Source organism: Watersipora subatra, chromosome 3 (genome assembly GCF_963576615.1).
Source record: "Watersipora subatra chromosome 3, tzWatSuba1.1, whole genome shotgun sequence".
Classification (NCBI taxonomy): Eukaryota; Metazoa; Bryozoa; class Gymnolaemata; order Cheilostomatida; family Watersiporidae; genus Watersipora; species Watersipora subatra.
The window spans coordinates 66175917-66194602 of record NC_088710.1 but is presented as its reverse complement, the minus strand read 5'-3'; the positions used below and the strand labels follow the sequence as shown (position 1 = coordinate 66194602).

At 35.6% G+C, this 18686-nt stretch overlaps 1 protein-coding gene across 1 annotated transcript; it reads right to left on the bottom strand.

The window, feature by feature from the left end:
- Nucleotides 1–8154: 8154 nt before the first annotated feature.
- Nucleotides 8155–17507, bottom strand: LOC137390896 (DBH-like monooxygenase protein 1 homolog). Its single transcript, XM_068077212.1, has 9 exons — nt 17408–17507; nt 15153–15421; nt 14896–15042; nt 13734–13901; nt 13070–13153; nt 12113–12307; nt 10685–10805; nt 10172–10314; nt 8155–8193 (listed from the first exon to the last, which is right to left on the bottom strand). The coding sequence occupies exons 1-9, from the start codon at nt 17505–17507 to the stop codon at nt 8155–8157; spliced, it is 1266 nt and encodes a 421-aa protein (XP_067933313.1).
- Nucleotides 17508–18686: the final 1179 nt, after the last annotated feature.

Sequence of the window (18686 nt, the reverse complement as noted above, 5' to 3'; positions counted from 1 at the left end):
TCCTGACAAGTTTTTGTAAAACGATGCTGAATAGAACTCAAATTTAATAAATAGGAATATTTTTGCTTTATTTACCTAATGTTTGAATAACCTAGTTATAGTATTGGTTGTACAAGCATTCAACAAACAACAATAAAGTTGGACTCCGAGATACAAAGAATTATTCATTCTTCCTATTTATTTGGAAAAGTGAGACAACAAGTTTTATTTAATTTTTTTTTGTGGTTTGTAATTAAGAGCTATTGATGACATATCTACAATTTGTTCATCAAACTTATGTCAAAATTTGCTTGAAAATGGTTTGACAAAGGTTTGTGAACATTTTATGGATTCTTTTGATTACCGCATTTAATACCATTTTGTATATTTAGGCAATGATTCGAAAGGCAGCATCTCCTATACTGTTACTAGCACTTATAGCTTGTAGCAATGCGCTGACTCAATCAGCATACTTAGACAGACAAGAAAGGTTCTACATAGAATGAGAGTATATAGATGCCAATACCACAATCTTAGCAAGAGTCAACACGACTAGCTGGTTTGGCATCGGTTTCAGTCCCAGCAGAGGAATGGCCGGAGCAGGTATAATTACCGCGTCTGTTGTCAACGGCACAGCTCTTCTTCAGGTTTGTACTCTAAGAAATTGTCTACTAAATTTTGTGGTCTATTTAGAAATAAATCAGTTATTTTGAGAAACTTCAGTTTTGTAAACAACAAGTTAAAACTAACACCATATTACAGGTACTCTGAAAAGACCGGATGTTTAGCAGCAAATAACTCCCAAGATGTAAAACTTCTCTTTGGATCTCAAGTGGATGAAGTTACAATCATAAAGTTCACAAGGAAACACAACAGCTGTGATGACAAAGTACAGTTTATCTTCTCTTAATCCGAACTATATCAAAATTAGTTGATGGTGGCAGAGGTGTAGATTGATAAAGCTGACGAAATAGAAGAGGTACTCTCAATACCAACTTGTCGACCCACAACACATGCAAGTTCACCAGTATTTAGATGTATAATGTATACAATGCTCAACCATAATAATGTATATAACACAGGTATATATATATATAACATGCGTTATGTATACATGTATATATAACTCATCACTAGGTCCCCGATATATTCATATTTGTAGCAATAAAGTCAGCGAGGTTCGGCTGCTTGTAATGGTAACAAGGACGTAGACTTATTGACTAACCAGGTGGAGCAATAGGAGTTTATTGGTTCCTTAGCTGATGTATTTGCTGGTAATAGCTTGAGAAACTATGAGTCATTCCATCGTTGTTGGAACATGTTTTGTCACTTGTGTAAATTCTTAACAATACCCTTATCTATTGGCTGGACCACAGTCTCATTCAGAAAAAAACACTTATCTTATTAGCTTGAGTTTTTATACAGATAAAAATGTCTCTTAATTACAATGAATTGCGCATTGTAACGATTATAATGCACACAATATAATTATAGTGCATGTAGTGCAAAAAACAGGCCACAAACTCAATATAAATAGTTGAACTACTGTAACATAACAACATGGTATAACAATATTATACGATATTTTAATATAATACGATATAATAATGTGGTATAATTTTATCGTATAATGATATAATATAAAAATATATTAGTATTGTACAACATTATAATAATAAAATGAACTAACGTTATCTTACTTTAAAATATGCAACTAGTTCATTGTATAATTATTATAAAATGTTATTATGCTATATATTACTCTGATACAATGTTCTCAATAGCTTGTGATTATTATATGCTACATCCGTTGTCAGTATAAACAATGAGTTTTATTTAGTATTTCCTCTCCACCTTATAGTGTGATTAACATCCTTATCTTTTCAATTAATTAATTCAATATGAAATATTACTGCTGCCATGCCATGGTTTTTGCATTATACAATATATATCCAGAAGATGGCTGATCATTTTAGTACCTCCAACTACCAAGAACCTCCAACTTACTAAAATCAATCATTGGATTACAGAATGAGTGAAACGATTATTGTCTGCCTATGATGATTTCCCTCATACAGAAACCTGCCTCTTCAGAAACTTTGCAACAAATCTTAAGGTATAATATAACTAAAATACAAACTAAAACATATATTCAGGATTTGTCTCACTCTAGGCAAAAGCTTTAGCTTTCACTCTGTTACGCTCATTTCATAATTGTTTTGCAATAAATAAAATATATTTTTCAAATACTGTATACAGAGAAAGTCAAGAACTTGTAGTTAGATACACATTCATGGTATTTTTGATTTGATGGTTTTTGATATATAAAACACGACTGTTACAGTACTAGACTAAAAAGTACAGTCCAACAAGTATCAGCAAGAACCTCCCAGTTCTGAGACCTCATGAGAAAGTATGTCTACAAGCAGCTGAGCAAGCTAATGAGGTGATTAGACGAAGACATCATGTAGAGAAGAGCCACTAGAGACTCTACAATGTAACTAGCTGATGATTCCGATTGTAGATGCCAACTCAAGTGTTGATTGATTTTAACTTTTAACAATAATGCATCTCCAACATTCATAGTTCTTGCTCCTATGTCTCTACTTATTGTATTGGTTTTGCGAGCTTTCTATACATGCGGAGGAAACTTCACATGTAGAAACAATTCCAGTTTTTTTGTACATGTAGACGTTATTTTCAAAGCTATTTAATCAGTAATGAAAATGACTGGCTTAAACTGCAATTGAAAAAACCTTCCTAATCTAAATTCATTGTGAGACTCAGTCAGCGAGACTTCTCAATCAGCATGACAAGTATAATACCGTAAAAGGAGACTGTCAGGCGTGTTGGCTAGCCAACTAATAACTAAAGGTTCTATCTCCATAGCTGATCCCAGCAGATTAATCGAAGAGACCGCTTGAGGCTTTCACACACTGTGTTAATAATCTGAAAGGTGACAAACCTACAGTTGTTAATCTGAAATTGTTGATAAGCAAACACAATTAGCAGATAACTTTCTAGTTTCACAACGAATGTGTGGCATATTTTCGTAAAAAAAGATGCCACCATTTTTTTGTGCAGCCATTCTCTGTTGTTCCATATTTATGGTCAATGTTTAGTTAATCTCTATATAAAGCCATAATTTTAGAAAGCCTCAAAACTCTCACAATAAGTTTAACAAAATTAGTTGTAACCGTTGTGTTATTAACAGAGGCATATCTTTTTTTTCTTTTGACAAAAGCCCGAGTTCAATGAAGCGAATGTTGACAATCATTTTTATGTTAAACTAAATCATCAATATGAACAATTGTTGACTAGTTGAATATTAGTAGATGGTAATTTAATAAATGGCTATGTTTTGAAATCTGTAGCGTTTACCTTTAGGCCTCCAACACTCCAACAGCCTATAGCTTTGTTTAGCAACTCGACAGCATATTTCATGCTCAAAGCAGATGTGCGTTTGTAATTTATTGTATCACGTAATTTAACAATGCCGAACCTAAATTTAGGACAAATTATCTTGCTCAGTTGTTGAATAAAGTAGCCAAAGATGTTAAACAGAAACAAGGAAAGATTATACGGTTTGGACAAGAAGAACAAATTGACAAACTTTTTTACTACAATTTTAGTGTAAAGTCTTCCTCTCTTATTCAAAGTTATCTCCATAATAGATTTCAATTTACCAAAACAGATACTGATTGTTCGCAAATGAGGGCAATTACGATTGGTGTCCCACAAGGATCAATTTTAGGACCCCTCTTATTTTTAATTTTTATAAATGACTTAGTAAATGCTGCACCTGCTTTGGATTGTATTTTATTCGCAGATGACACCAATATATTTTCAACAGATAATTCTAAACTCCAAGAGGAATTAAATATTATTAATGAATGGTGCCTATCAAACAGACTCATTTTAAACAACAGTAAAACATTTCAAGTAGTTTTCAAAAATCCGTCTAAAAACACTCAAAATTATAATCTAAGCCTTTCTTTAAACAATTCTCAACTACAAATCAAAGATTCGACTCAATTTTTAGGTATCACGTTAGACAACAACTTGACTTTTAAAAAACACATCCAAAGTCTCATCAAAAAACTTAATTACATATTACTAATATTACGTTTCATTCGCCCCTACCTAGACAAATCAACCATGATCAATTTGTACTACAGTTTTTTCTATTCTCTTTTAATTTATGGAATCGAGTTTTGGGGCCACGGCAACAAAACTGATTTAAACAAACTTTTAATCATGCAAAAAAAGGCAATCAGAATAATACTCAATTTTAAACCAAATCAATCAGTTTCCAAAAATTTTAAAATTTTAAAAATAATGCCAATTGAAATTTTATTCCAGTATCGCCTGCTAATGTTTTTAACAAATTCTTTCCCCATGGAAGAGTTGCAAGATTTTATGATAGATCATTGTCAAGATACCCGTTTAAAAAGTAAAAATCAATTAAAGTTGAAAAAGTGTTTGTCTTCTAAGGGACAGAGATCGATATTTTTTAGTGCAATGAAATTATATAATAAATTTTTGAGTGATTGTGCGGGCTCTGCTCCGGGTCAGCTGAAGGCGAAGTTGGTAGAGCGCCTGTGGGCGTCCTGGGACTGTCCTTCCTGACTCTGGTGCTCCGGAGTGTGCGCTTATCGCTGATTCTGTTTCTTTTCCTACTGCTTGCTGGGGCTGCCTTGACTCTAGCCTCTGGCTATCTGGCATGTCCTATTGCTACTCTGTGTATTTTTTTACTCATATTGTCATGTTATTATTACGCAATAAAAATCAAATCAAATCAAATCAAAACAAAGAAAGAATAATAAACAAAGCTAATAATGATTCAGGTGATGGTTATGTTCCCTTGACGACTGGCCCAGGGAACAGTCCGATTACTGGGTACTCCAGCAGTAATGCAAACAGTTCAAGGTAGCCTGGCATCCTTTAACCAATCACAACATTTGGTTGATCGCTTGGAGTCAAGCACTCTTTCTCATATCCTCTCAGCGCTGGTGAAGCCTTGCTAGCGCTGGGTGGCGTATACCTCTCTTTGGCCCACTATAAGAGATATTCATGCAAAATATTTGCCAGTACGTTTATTATAAAGCGAATTTTTCTGTTGATTGACAAAAACTATAGAATGCATATGATAAACCAATGCACAACACAAAGATAGGTCTCTCCGCTGATGTTGCTTGATCTTTTGGTTGCGAATGTTTCAATTTTTTTGACACCAATGCAACCTAGCCTCAACCTACCCTTAATCCTTTTTTAATATTTCTATTTGTTTAATATCTTAGCCTTACGTACGACCTATTACACATATAAAAGTTCCATAAACTCATGAGACAGTTTGCATCTCACTACCAGTCAACCTGCTATTCTTATTAGCAAGAGTTCCTTGAGAGTGGCACCTACGCCATTGAACGATACAATGTCAAATTATAAAGTCAAGATTTGGTATATATATTTATTGCTAAGTTCTGACTAGCTGTCCTACAAATGAGAGTCATACAGATGTGAGTCAAACAGATGTGATTCATACAGATGTGAGTCATACAGATGTGAGTCATACAGATGTGAGGGATTCAGACATGAGTCATACAGATGTGAGTAATTCAGATGTGAGTCATACAGATGTGAGTCATACAGATGTGAGTTATACAGATGTGAGTCATACAGATGAGAGTCATACAGCTGGGAGTAATACAGATGTGAGTCATACAGGTGAGTGATTCAGACGTGAGTCATACAGATGTGAGTCATACAGGTGGGAGTCATACAGATGTGATTCATACAGATGAGAGTCATACAGATGTGAGTGATACAGGTGTGATTCATTCATATGTGAGTCATACAGATGTGAGTCATACAGATGAGTCATACAGATGTGAGTCATACAGGTGTGAGTCATACAGATGTGATTCATTCATATGTGAGCCATACAGATGTGATTCATACAGATGTGAGGGATTCAGACGTGAGTCATACAGATGTGAGTGATTCAGACGTGAGTCATACAGATGTGAGTCATACAGATGAGAGTCATACAGCTGGGAGTCATACAGATGTGAGTCATACAGATGTGAGTGATTCAGACATGAGTCATACATATGTGAGTCATACAGATGTGAGGGATTCAGACGTGAGTCATACAGATGTGAGGGATTCAGGCATGAGTCATACAGATGTGAGTCATACAGATGTGAGTCATACAGATGTGAGTCATACAGGAGAGAGTCATACAGCTGGGAGTCATACAGATGTGAGTCATACAGATGTGAGTGATTCAGGCGTTAGTCATACAGATGTGAGTCATACAGATATGAGCCATACATATGTGAATCATACAGATGTTGGTCATACAGATGTGAGTCATACAGATGTTAGCAGTAGGCCGGAATAAATTTTATCAAATGGTATATATATCTAACAATGAAAAGATCACCTGTGGCGATGTAGCAAAGTTCCTACGTAGGCAGAGCTCCGTGTGAGGGGCATCAAGGTAGCCTTTTTCTAAATTTTCTATTCTCTCTTCCGTCCAGAGGTTAGAGTTTGTGATCTGGTCAAACCCGTTCCTCCAGCTGTTTTTACTAAAACGATTTGATAATTTTGCTCCAAATATTGTTAAGACCAAACTTTAAACTATTAAACTTAAATAATAGCCTGTGACTGTCTAAACCTGCAGTGACCAGAAAGAAGACAATTGTTTAGCCATTCAAGTAGGTCTCCCGTTTCTGTTATCAATCAACAATTACTAGCAAACCAAGCTCACACCCATTAAGTACTGCACAATTTAGAAAACATTCAAAAAGACTTCCATAAAAATCCTCTATTGATCAGTAAAGAGGTCATGATTATAGATTGTATTAACTTATAGCCTGCATGTCAGTACCTTTTCAGCTTTCCTTTGAACTGCATATTGTCCTTGAAGAAAATTTCTGTTGCAGGATCATACGGGGTGAAAGAAACCCAGCCTGGCATCGAGTAGCAGTAGTCGAGTTTGCTGGCAGGGTAGTAGGACAAGAAAGTATTGCACATCTCGGAAGTAGAAGGCAGGTCACCCTTAATCATGATAATCGTAACAGAGTTGTAAGATTTACGATTTAAGCCTGAATTTAAGAGATTTTCTAATATTCCATCTCATATAACATTTTACTAAACAAACAGTCAAGCATGTTGAGGCAGTTTGTAGTGTTTGAGCCTCAAATAAAAAACAGCATATTTGTATGCAATCTCTTAACTTTTTTGCAGCAAGCATAAGTTAAGCATAAAGATCCCGTTTCAATGTGACGATTTGTGAACTTGGCCAGGTCTCTCTGAGCCCGATGTCAAAAGAATCAGTTTATATTGATTGAATTACTGGATTCCTACATGAGATCTAAGTGTTTTCTTCAGTGCTTCACACTAGCAGATAAAATAGTTATAGAAGAGTTTGAGTTAAAAAGTATTCAAGGTTTTCATGTAACGCGAAATTTAAGTTTTCAAAAGTTGCTTCTTCATGGCGTCCATACACTAATTTCAGACGAAAACTTTTTTGTCAACGAAATATTTGGAATGTTTCACCCTAATCAACAACTTACATATGTCATATTGACTATGTTCTCTGTATTGTGTACTTATATATGTCACACTGACTCTATTCTCTGTATAGCCAGTATGTACCTACACACTGACCATATTCTCTTAACTATGTACTTACATATACATTGGCTATGCTTTCTGCATTATGTACTTACATGTACATATGTTATACTGTCTCTGTTATCTGTATTGTGTACTTACATATGTCATGTTGACTCTCTTCTCTGTATTGTGGTGGCACTGAACCAGCATATCATCTCCCTGTAACACAAACACACATGAGAGAAGCTCTCCCCTACAGCTAATCTCAACTGGTCAATTACCTAATTACTGGTTTATTACAGTTTGGGAAGTCTGAGATACTCACAGGTTTGATGACAACTGGGTCCTCGAAAGTCTTATACTGCTGGTAGTTGAAGTCATAGTGCCTGTCTTCATCTATAATATCAAGCTCCTCGTTGTTCCGGAAGTGTCTGGTTATAACTTGAGTGGCTGTAAGATGGGAGTGGAGAAAGGATCCAAACACGTTCAAGTCAGTCTTTAGATTCTAAAAGGCAAAAGTAAAGTGAGGGTGGCTGTGAATAAGCTTAACTACTCACCAAATTTGCTCTCATGTGTATTCAATGCAATCTGTTAATGTTAAGGATAACATTAAGGGTAGCTTAACGACAACGATGGTGTAACTAAGACATACATTCTACATAGTGGCAACAATGGCAGTCAAACAACTGCTAAAATTGGATTCATTTTTGCTCATTTAGAGACAGTGTTAATTTATATAATATACATAGATATATCTATATCTCTATAGCAATGCATGTATTTATATATTTATCTATATATTTATATATCTATGCTATCTACATTATCTACGTTTTCTACGCTATCTACAACGCCTGCGTCATCTACGTTCTCTCTTAAAGAACATCGCTTATACTCGCACACTTCAGTGATGTATTTAATGCCAATACCTCCTTTTACATTTGTACCAGCATCTCTGCATTCAAAATTTGGCTGAATAGTTTCTACAGCACCAATAATCTTTTTATACACACACTTTTATGTACTAGTTGTTATTATTAATTCAACATACTCATAATTTTTATTTTGTTTTCTCAGTTTGCATTAATTGTATCAGTATCAAATATTTTTATTGCAATCATCATAGTAGTACAGACTTTATCTAACCATTGCTTGCTAATTATTTCACATTTAGGCACCATTACTGTTGTCGAATTGTTTTGTAAATTTTTTTTGAACTGCACCAAAAATATTTCCCATCACATGAAGAATTATAAGATTTTTGTTCCGTTTACACATAATAAACTTTGTGTACAGCAGCTAAATCTTTTAGATATTACAAATTGTATAACATTTCGGTAGTTAATATGACTACTGGGGAGCCGGCCACCTCAAGAAATGTGTTATGCAACAGTTGTCTACCTTCTGGTGGTGTTGAAATTACAATAGAAGGTGTCAGCTAGCTTAAACACACTGGCTGAATACAAAAATAATTAAATTATAAATAAATAAACGCTTTCATTCAAAAGTTAGAATGGTAAATGCATGTTGAACAAAAATGAACTTTCTGAGTAATAAAAAAGTAATAAACTTTTTTACTACTAGTGCAATGTCGAGTATTCAATTAGTACACATGTAAAACATGAATTACTCGATCGACACATTTTATTGACGAACAACAAAATTGTAAAAATTACTGTAAAGTTACTGCGAAGGTGACTCCGAGTTTTCTGGGCATCAGGTGGTTAAAGTGCTATGGAGGAAGATAGGAGAATAGAGGTAAATGCATATATGCATATAATGCATAATGTTTATTTTTTACTTCGAGTCTCCTACAGATATACTGTTGAGTTTACATTCAGATTATATTTCCCTGTTTGAGGTTATAATGTAATTTCCTGCGCAATTTCCTGCGTAATTTTTTTGCTTGACAGAATTACCACAGACCGGTAGAATTAGTAGTCGGTACTAAGATGTTTACACAGCATTTAGAAGAAGCTAATATGACAAGTTTTTAATTTTCCTTGTTTGAGGTCTTCGAAACATTGGTAATAATTTATCTGTAGCCGGATTTAAAATTTCATTTTAGTCAACACGAGCAAATACAAGATAAAATATATGCCAATAGAGCCGCGTAGGACTAGACTTTTATCGCAATAGCCGATGTGAATACGAGAGATAGAGACAGGTTGCATCACGTGGTACATCATTTTGGTCAAGTCTGGGCATGTTTTTTTCCTGAGCGTTTTTCCCGCGATCGAATTTTTTCGATTTTAATCTTCAAATATCTTGACAATGAAATCGCCTAACACAACAAAGAACATAATCAACATATCAACTGATAGACAAAGAAAGATACTTTCTTTTAAAATCAACTCAAATTTGACGCAACCACATCTTTAAAAAGTTATATGGCTGCTTCTCTTTGCGCAAATAATTCACTACCTTCATTACCGTGAAAAGAAATTACAATTAAAACGAAATGTCTCACTGTAGTCTAAAATAGTTTTAAGGATGAAACTTGTGTTTTTATAAATGTGCCAGCTGCAGCTACTCCAATACTGACTATAGCTTTGCTCATACCTACCCTCTGAGTACAGGTGTTGGTACAGAAACCAGAGCTGGTAAAATCTTTGACCTTAGGTGGAATGGCAATGCCATGCACAGCACCCAATGTTAGAATTCCTGCATCATACTTTCTCAGAGTCGGTGTGAATGTCAGCCGGAATCCTGTAACCATACGACCTGGGCTCTCAGTGATTATTGTAAATGACTTGTGTCCACATGACTTCAACCATTGATTTGTTTTCTATTATTGAAACTGATTGACTGAACAAGACTATTATGAATACGCCACAAGTTGAAGTATGGTTTTATATTACACAAACAAGTGCATTTAAAAAAAATTAGCGAGCCTTACCTCTTCATGGCATGCTGGTAACGTGGTTATTTAGGGAGAATCACTGATTGGAATTTTGTATTATCATTATAAGAGAAAAAAGCTGTGAATCACAGGCTAGCCCATAATTCTATCACCTATTTTCCTTTATTCTATATAGCCTATGGTTTAACAGAAACACTAGATGGCATTCAGACTAACCGGAGCTGTCTCTTCGGCCGGATAAAAGTTGTGGATTGTCATAGTGCATCTCCATTACAATGTAGTCGGGGGAATCTTCATCTCCAAATGGAAAACCAGCTTCCTCAGGATAGTACATGGGCTGTAAAATCCATTTGAAACCAAATTGTTATGTTTCATCCATAACTCACTCATGTAGCCAAGTTTGTAGGTTGAGTTTCCAAATTAGTTTGACAGTAGCTACTGAAAATCGCAATAAGATAGTGGCGTACGCTACTAACAACTAGGTAACAAGGCTAATAAATACACAAGAAGAATTCTATATAGTGCTCTAAATAAAACACAGCACTTCTCATGAAACCACTACCGGAGCATGCTCAGCTGAATGCATGGTCGACCCTGAAGAAAAGGTACATTTCATAACAAACTCTATATTGATTACACCATACACTAAGTACAGTCTGTATTACTATACACTACAGAGATGAACTGTACACATTACACGATACATCAGATATTCTCCTCAATACACTACACAAGTGTACACTCAATGCTATAAAAGTGTGTGAAGTGTATGATTAATGAGATGTTCTGTATAATATACTATACTATACATGTATACACTCAGTGCCATACAAGTATATAAAATACACGCTATATGTGATATTCACCGTGATACACTAACCTATACAGATGTACACTCAGTGCTATACAAGTACATGTATATAAAACCCATGATACATGAGCTATTCTTCAAAGTACACTAATATATACAGGTGTAAACTCAATACCATACATGTATATACATACCACAGTGTAGTAGGCATAGTTTATAATACACAACACTATGGCTATGTACAAGTGTATGCATCAGACCTACTCTTTAATTAGAATTCACTCTCTTAATGACTGTGACAACTATTATAAAAGATAAGACAGTCTGTAAGTTGAGCTGACTGATTCAACATGATAATTTGGTTCTGTCAGCCAGGTTCAATAAAAACTACTGTATATATACTGCATATTGTCTTGTCAGAGCTCACTAAAAATGTCTTTGTCATTCTTAATATTATTCTATCAACTTATACTTGCATCTTGAAAGTTTTAAAAGCGGGCAAAGTATAAGCCTCAATACTGCTACTAGTGAGTAAGAAAACATGTATCCTAAAGTATCAGATGTGATCAGAAATTTTTCAAGTTTTATTGTTTTGTCAGCTAATTTACATTATAGTATATTCATTTGAGAACTGATACATGGAATATGAAAATTTTGATCAATTGTTTACGAAATTGATTAAAGCCGGCAAGGATGGCCAGAGGTGATGGAACGGATAGTTGCAAATGCCCTCATACTACTCTATAGACTGAACTATATCACCATGCCTGCTGCTCTCTACCGTGAAGCCAACACAGATGTCCACCATTATGAGCCCGGTAGAGCTAACTTACCCCTCCTCCAACACCCCAAACCGTGATGGGAGTTTTACAGCTGTAGACATCAGGTGGCATGTTTGCCTGCACGAGACAGTCAAAGCTTGTGTTGTTGCCATCAAAGTAGTGCTCTCTGTCGACAGCATCATAGCAAGCATAGATGACCACATGGTGCACCAAGCCTTTATTCTCCTCTTCTATTAATGGCTCAACCTGATGGAAATTATAACTTTATAAATCAACTCAAGAAACTAAACAATAAATAAGTATTAAATAATCTTAACTTTTTGACTTCAATTTATTTTCGTACAGTAAAAATCAAAAAAGCTTTTCTTGTTCCTAGAATATTCAGCAATGGCTTTTAAAAAATAAAAGCTTGAGTAACTCCAAAAGTCAAAAACACAAAATTAATAATTGTTTTCTCTTCCCTTTTAACAAAAAATTAGAATTAAATTATACAATTCATCAAGTTATATCGTTTAACTCGCCACTGAACTGGTTTGACGACATGTCTGAAGCAATATTCTAAAAATAGTTTAGTGAAAATGGTTTGTGAACAAGTGATAAATCTTCATAGCGAGAACCATCTTTAATCGGAAAAGTATGTAGTAGAAGAGTGAAGGTGACTGTTACAGTGATGTAGAGTAACAAGGTGATTGTTACAGTGATGTGGAGTAACAAGGTGACTGTTACAGTGATGTGGAGTAACAAGGTGACTGTTACAGTGATGTGGAGTAACAAGGTGACTGTTACAGTGATGTGGAGTAACAAGGTGACTGTTACAGTGATGTGGAGTAACAAGGTGACTGTTACAGTGATGTGGAGTAACAAGGTGACTGTTACAGTGATGTGGAGTAACAAGGTGACTGTTACAGTGATGTGGAGTAACAAGGTGACTGTTACAGTGATGTGGAGTAACAAGGTGACTGTTACAGTGATGTGGAGTAACAAGGTGACTGTTACGTATACATATACCTTGATCAAATGATGCTTGGTAGAAAATTTAGGGGCTCTCTTCAGCTGACAGTGGTACATGGTATGGTAAGCATCTATTTCTACCTGCAAGACGTGCATACAAAGCTATCAATATACAGGATATAAATCTATAGAACTACACTACCTCATGAATGGTTCTAACTTTTGAAGTGCCACTAGCTAGCTGTTATAAAAATATTATTAGAAAGAATTTTGCGAGCAGATTAAATAGAAAAAGCTTGTATCAGTCAATGAAGAGTGTCCGGTGGGCAAATCTAAAGCAAGGAATGTAAAAAATTAGCTCAAGCAGCCAAGGTCTCCCATTTTTCAAACACAAAATACAATGACATAAACAAGAAGCAGCTGACCCTACTTGTTGATCACATCTTAATGATATTAAAAAGGCAGCCATCTGCAGTTCAAATGGTGGACAATAGTTTACCATCTTTTTGTGATGAGTACAGTACTGTACCTAGCTGCTAAAATCCTTATGTTACTCAAACTTCTCATAAAGGTTTTAAATGAAACATGATACAAACTGTGGAGGATATGTCAGAGCAATTGATGATTGTAACGCATACTTCATGGAGATATTAAGAAAACATATACATGCTGTTATACCGCTATAATCATCAACTATGTAGTGCCGGCGACTGTAACCTACGTCATTAGCCTTTATCTCATAAGTAAACGCATCATCCGGCATCGCAGGCTTTGCGACAAACTTTCTCCTGAGGTAGATGCTCTTAGCTCCTCTGCTGTATGGTGTGTGGTAGCTAAGGTTGTCTGTACCATCTGGAGATATGGCATAGATTACTCTCATAGTGTCTGTCTAGAAGTAAAGTCAACCTTACCATGGAACAGATACCAGGCATCACGAGTACTAGTATAACTAATTGTATTGTGTTTGTGGCCTGTTGTAGAGAATCAGTTGTACTACATGCACTATCATGACACTGCTGCATGTTGCATTTCATAGATTAATGTTAATTAATTAATTACTATTACATATCTTTACATTTTCCCCGATGTTCATAGCTATAAACAGTAGTACTGTATTATATTTAACTGAAACATGATTTAATGTGTTTATAAATTAAATTACAGCAGAAACTACATTGTAATAGATTAATATATAATATAACATAATATTATAATAGCTGTACAATGAACTAGTTACATACTTTAAGGTATGATAACATTTGTTCATTGTATTATAATATTATACCATATTAATATATTTTGTATCATATCATTATAAAATAATATTATACTATATTACCACCTAATGTTGATATATCATAATACTATGTCACATTAGTAAAGTTGGGCATGTTTATATGATTCATTACATAACCATTTAGTCTGTAGCCTCTACTATATTGCAGTTGTATAAAAGCCATGCATAAAATAAGAACACCAACTTATTTTAATCTAGCTGATAATGAGTTAAATACATTATTAGATCATCTACTATCAGGATAAAAGATTTGGTTTCATAAAAATTGTTTAGCCAGGCAGTTTACAAATTATGAAAGTAACAAAAAAATTCGAATGGGAAGCTCATGACTCTGCGCGGTGATGTTATGGGACATATGCTGAGATTATCATGTAATAATATTTTAAGGTAAGATAAGTGGCTGTCATATCGGTAATGTCATGATACAACAAAATGACTCAACATTATTGTCAAGTGACACCAGTGATTCATAATCATACTACAGTAATAATATTGGCTTATGATAGTACTGCTAGGCAACACTCATAGACACACTATAGCATTACACACACGATTTATAGTAGGAACATGCATTTTTGATACTTACTCCAACAATCCTGTCTTTGTCATCACAGGTGTTGTGTTTCCTTGTAAACTTTATGGTGGTGACTCCGTCCACTTCAGATCCAAAAAGAAGTTCTACATCTTGGGAGTTGTCTACTGCTGGATATCCGTTTTTCTCAGCATACCTGTCCTATGGTGTCAGTTTTAACTTGGTGTTAACAAAACTGAAATTTGTCAAAATAAGTGATTTATTTCTACATTGATCACAGAATTTAGTAGACAAGTTCTTAGAGTACAAACCTGAAGAAGGGCTGTGCCATTGACAACAGACGCGGTAATTATATCTGCTCCGGCCATTCCTCCGTTGGAACTAAACCCGATGCCAAACCAGCCAGTCGTGTTGACTCTTGCTAAGATTGTGATATTGGTATCTGTATACTCCCATTCTATGTAAAACCTTTCTTGTCCGTCTAGGTATGCTGACTGAGTCAGCGCATTGCTACAAGCTATTAGCGCTAGCAGCAGTATGAGAGATGCTGCCTTTCGAATCATCTTCAGATCAAAAGCTTCTAGAACGAACAGAGAGAAACCACATAAAAAAGGAAAAATAATTTGTATAGTTGTTGTTATGACAACCTGTTAAACATTTTTTCATGATATTAGAAATAGTTCTGTACTTTCAGAGCAAATTTATTTACAGTATAATATGCGCTTTAAGTTAAGTGTTTATTTTACATTAGGTAACCAATAAAAACACTTGTTTTACCCTAAACAGCTTAAATTTAAGTTGACAAATGATATGATTCTGTGATGCTATAACCAAAGCTGTATCAAATAGACTTGGACAACATACCTGGACTGCAGACAGTCGTTTGATGAAGTGTGCTAACCCTTCCACTAATCTCCTTTTTATTGAATCAGACTCACATGATGCCATGATCATATGATGTTACCTTATCAAAGTTGCGAGAGAAGTATGGCGAGAGCATATGCCCTTTCGCTAGTTGTGTAATCAAAGATTACACTGTCTTATCATTCCCGGCAGAAGTGACAGCGCAGGATCAACTGGTTGTTTGTCTCAGCCAGTCATATCTTGTTTGATAAAATATAACACACACGACCCAGAAAAAGACACAGAAATAGTGAAAGGAGATAAACCATGATTAGCTGGTAACATTTGTAGCAGCCACTACACCAGTTTAAAGATTGTTTAAAGATTAATAATACTAATAATAATGATACTAATAATACTAATAATAATAATAATACTAATAATACTAATAATAATAATACTAATAATACTAATAATAATAATAATACTAATAATAATAATACTAATAATACTAATAATAATAATAATAATACTAATAATAATACTAATAATACTAATAATAATAATAATACTAATAATACTAATAATACTAATAATAATAATACTAATAATAATAATAATACTAATAATACTAATAATAATAATAATACTAATAATACTAATAATACTAATAATAATAATACTAATAATACTAATAATAATAATAATACTAATAATACTAATAATAATAATAATAATAATACTAATAATAATAATAATAATACTAATAATAATAATAATACTAATAATACTAATAATAATAATACTAATAATACTAATAATAATAATACTAATAATAATAATACTAATAATACTAATAATAATAATACTAATAATACTAATAATAATAATAATACTAATAATACTAATAATAATAATACTAATAATACTAATAATACTAATAATAATAATAATACTAATAATTGCATCAACTAATAATTTTGATGTAAGTTTATAAGTAGACTTGGTTAATGATAAAGATGTTATTTATGTTTTTAATAAAAAATCTCTTTAGAGTTACATAAAACAGTAAATGATAATTATATTCTAGACGCACATGTATGAAGGTGTTTAGTGCTAGTCCCGTAAACAGTTAAATATCCACACTCTGCCAATTGAAGAGGCACTCATAATGGTGACACGAGAAGTATTATTTGATACTAACTTTACCAATCCTACCTTTGGAAATGCCTAATCTGCTCAGGCAATGTGACCTTTTTTAAGTCTAACAAAGGCAGCGTTTTTAAATCTGACAAAGGCAGTATGTTCTGTAGTAATTGTTTTCGTGTTATTATGAAACAAACAAAAGTTTCTTAGCAATGCGTAGCTAACATAGGAATGTTTACTTTTGCCATGATCACAATACCCTCTCGATATGGATATACGATACATAGTAGTGTTACAAAAGAAAATCTTTTCTCTGCCTTCACTTTTATACATTGTTATGTGTGATGGAAACTTGCCGTACCATCTCCTTTTTAGTTATTATTATTAGAGTTGTGTGCTCTTGGTTATTTTATATAGTCACGCCCCTAGAGGAGGTTGGCCCTAGCCACCTCATTTACATATTTTGTTATATATAAGGCCGTGTCTATCGGCCTAGAAGTTGTTCAATACATGCTTTGCAGTTGGACCCACACTCTTCTGTTTCCTTGCGCAATACAGAAACACACTGAGCACTTACGTACTCCAAGCCTAAGTCCTTCGGACTGTGCTTTGGGAGTAGGGTTAGAAATACACTGTCGACCCGCGTCGACCTCAGGTCGACCTTGTCGTACGAGCATTATATCTCCCAGGGAGCAATTCCTGGTGTAGGTAGTTGTGATTGGCCGGTGGTGTAAGTCGACCTAGTCGCCTCCGCGTGTTGGTCTACGAGCAATACTTACACGGCCCCTGTGGAGGGTGAATGCAGACCGGTAGAGTAAGCCGACCTAGTCGCCTCTACGTGTTGGTCGCAGGATCCAACACACTGGTGGCAGCAGTGGGATTGACCACGAACTTCTAAGATAAACTTTGTAACCATGCCAAGCAGCCGACGGAGTGCTACCAGAGATCTGGCTGAGGCAGAGTTACACCAGGTCGACCAGATTGGTCAACTGACAGAGGCTATCACTAGAGCCTTACAGATACCCCGAGGGGGAGCCAACTTCAAGCCTCCGAAGTTCGATGGGAGTGAGGATGTAGAGCTATTCATCTCCCAGTTCGAAGAGGTCGCGGAAGCAAATGAGTGGAGTGAGAAGGCCACGCTCCTCCACCTGCGGGAGACTCTGAAGGAGGGAGCCAGAGGATGCAGTCGAGGGGACTCACCTGCCTCCATCTTCTCGGCTTTACGCATGAAGTACGGGCTCTCCCCGAGAGAGGCTAGGAGTAAACTCCACCTAAAAAGAGAACCCAAGACAAGTCTCCAAGAGCATGCCACAGAGATGGAGCGTCTGGTGAAAATAGCATACGCTGACCTCCCAGAATCCTACCAGTCCAGTATGGCCATGGATGCGTTTTCCCTGACACTGGGAAATACGCCCCTCCAACGCCACCTGTTAGCGATGAAGGCACGGAACTTGGAGGAAGCAGTGCAGGCGGGGAACGAGTTCCTGCAAATCCAGCCCACTCTTCCTCGACCTGGTGCCCGACCCCTAATAATGACGGTGGAGGAGGAAGAAGTTACCCCCGCTACAGTCGCCCCCGTCCATTCGGAACCCCCATCAGCCACCTTGAACGACGTCCTGATGGCTATAAAGGGGTTAGCAGAGGGACTGAGGGAAGGGAAGCTGTTGGGACAACGGGGAGTGGACAAAAGGGGACCAAATTGTTGGGGTTGCGGCCAGGCAGGGCACATCCAACGCCGGTGCCCCCAAGCCCCCCAAGGACAACAGCCTCAAGTCACGAGGCCGGGAAACGGTTACCATCCACAGCAGTAGGGGGAAGTACTGACTGTGGATCAAATCTACCCTCGCAAGGACAGT

Excerpts from the sequence above, each read along its gene's own strand:
- LOC137390896 (XM_068077212.1), bottom strand. The coding sequence starts at position 17,507 with ATGCTCGTACGACAAGGTCGACCTGAGGTCGACGCGGGTCGACAGTGT. Across the intron at positions 15,422-17,407 it reads AGGACTTAGGCTTGGAGTAC|AAGCTTTTGATCTGAAGATG; the intron begins GTAAGTGCTCAG and ends TGTTCGTTCTAG. Across the intron at positions 10,806-12,112 it reads TTTGGGGTGTTGGAGGAGGG|CCCATGTACTATCCTGAGGA; the intron begins GTAAGTTAGCTC and ends TGGATTTTACAG.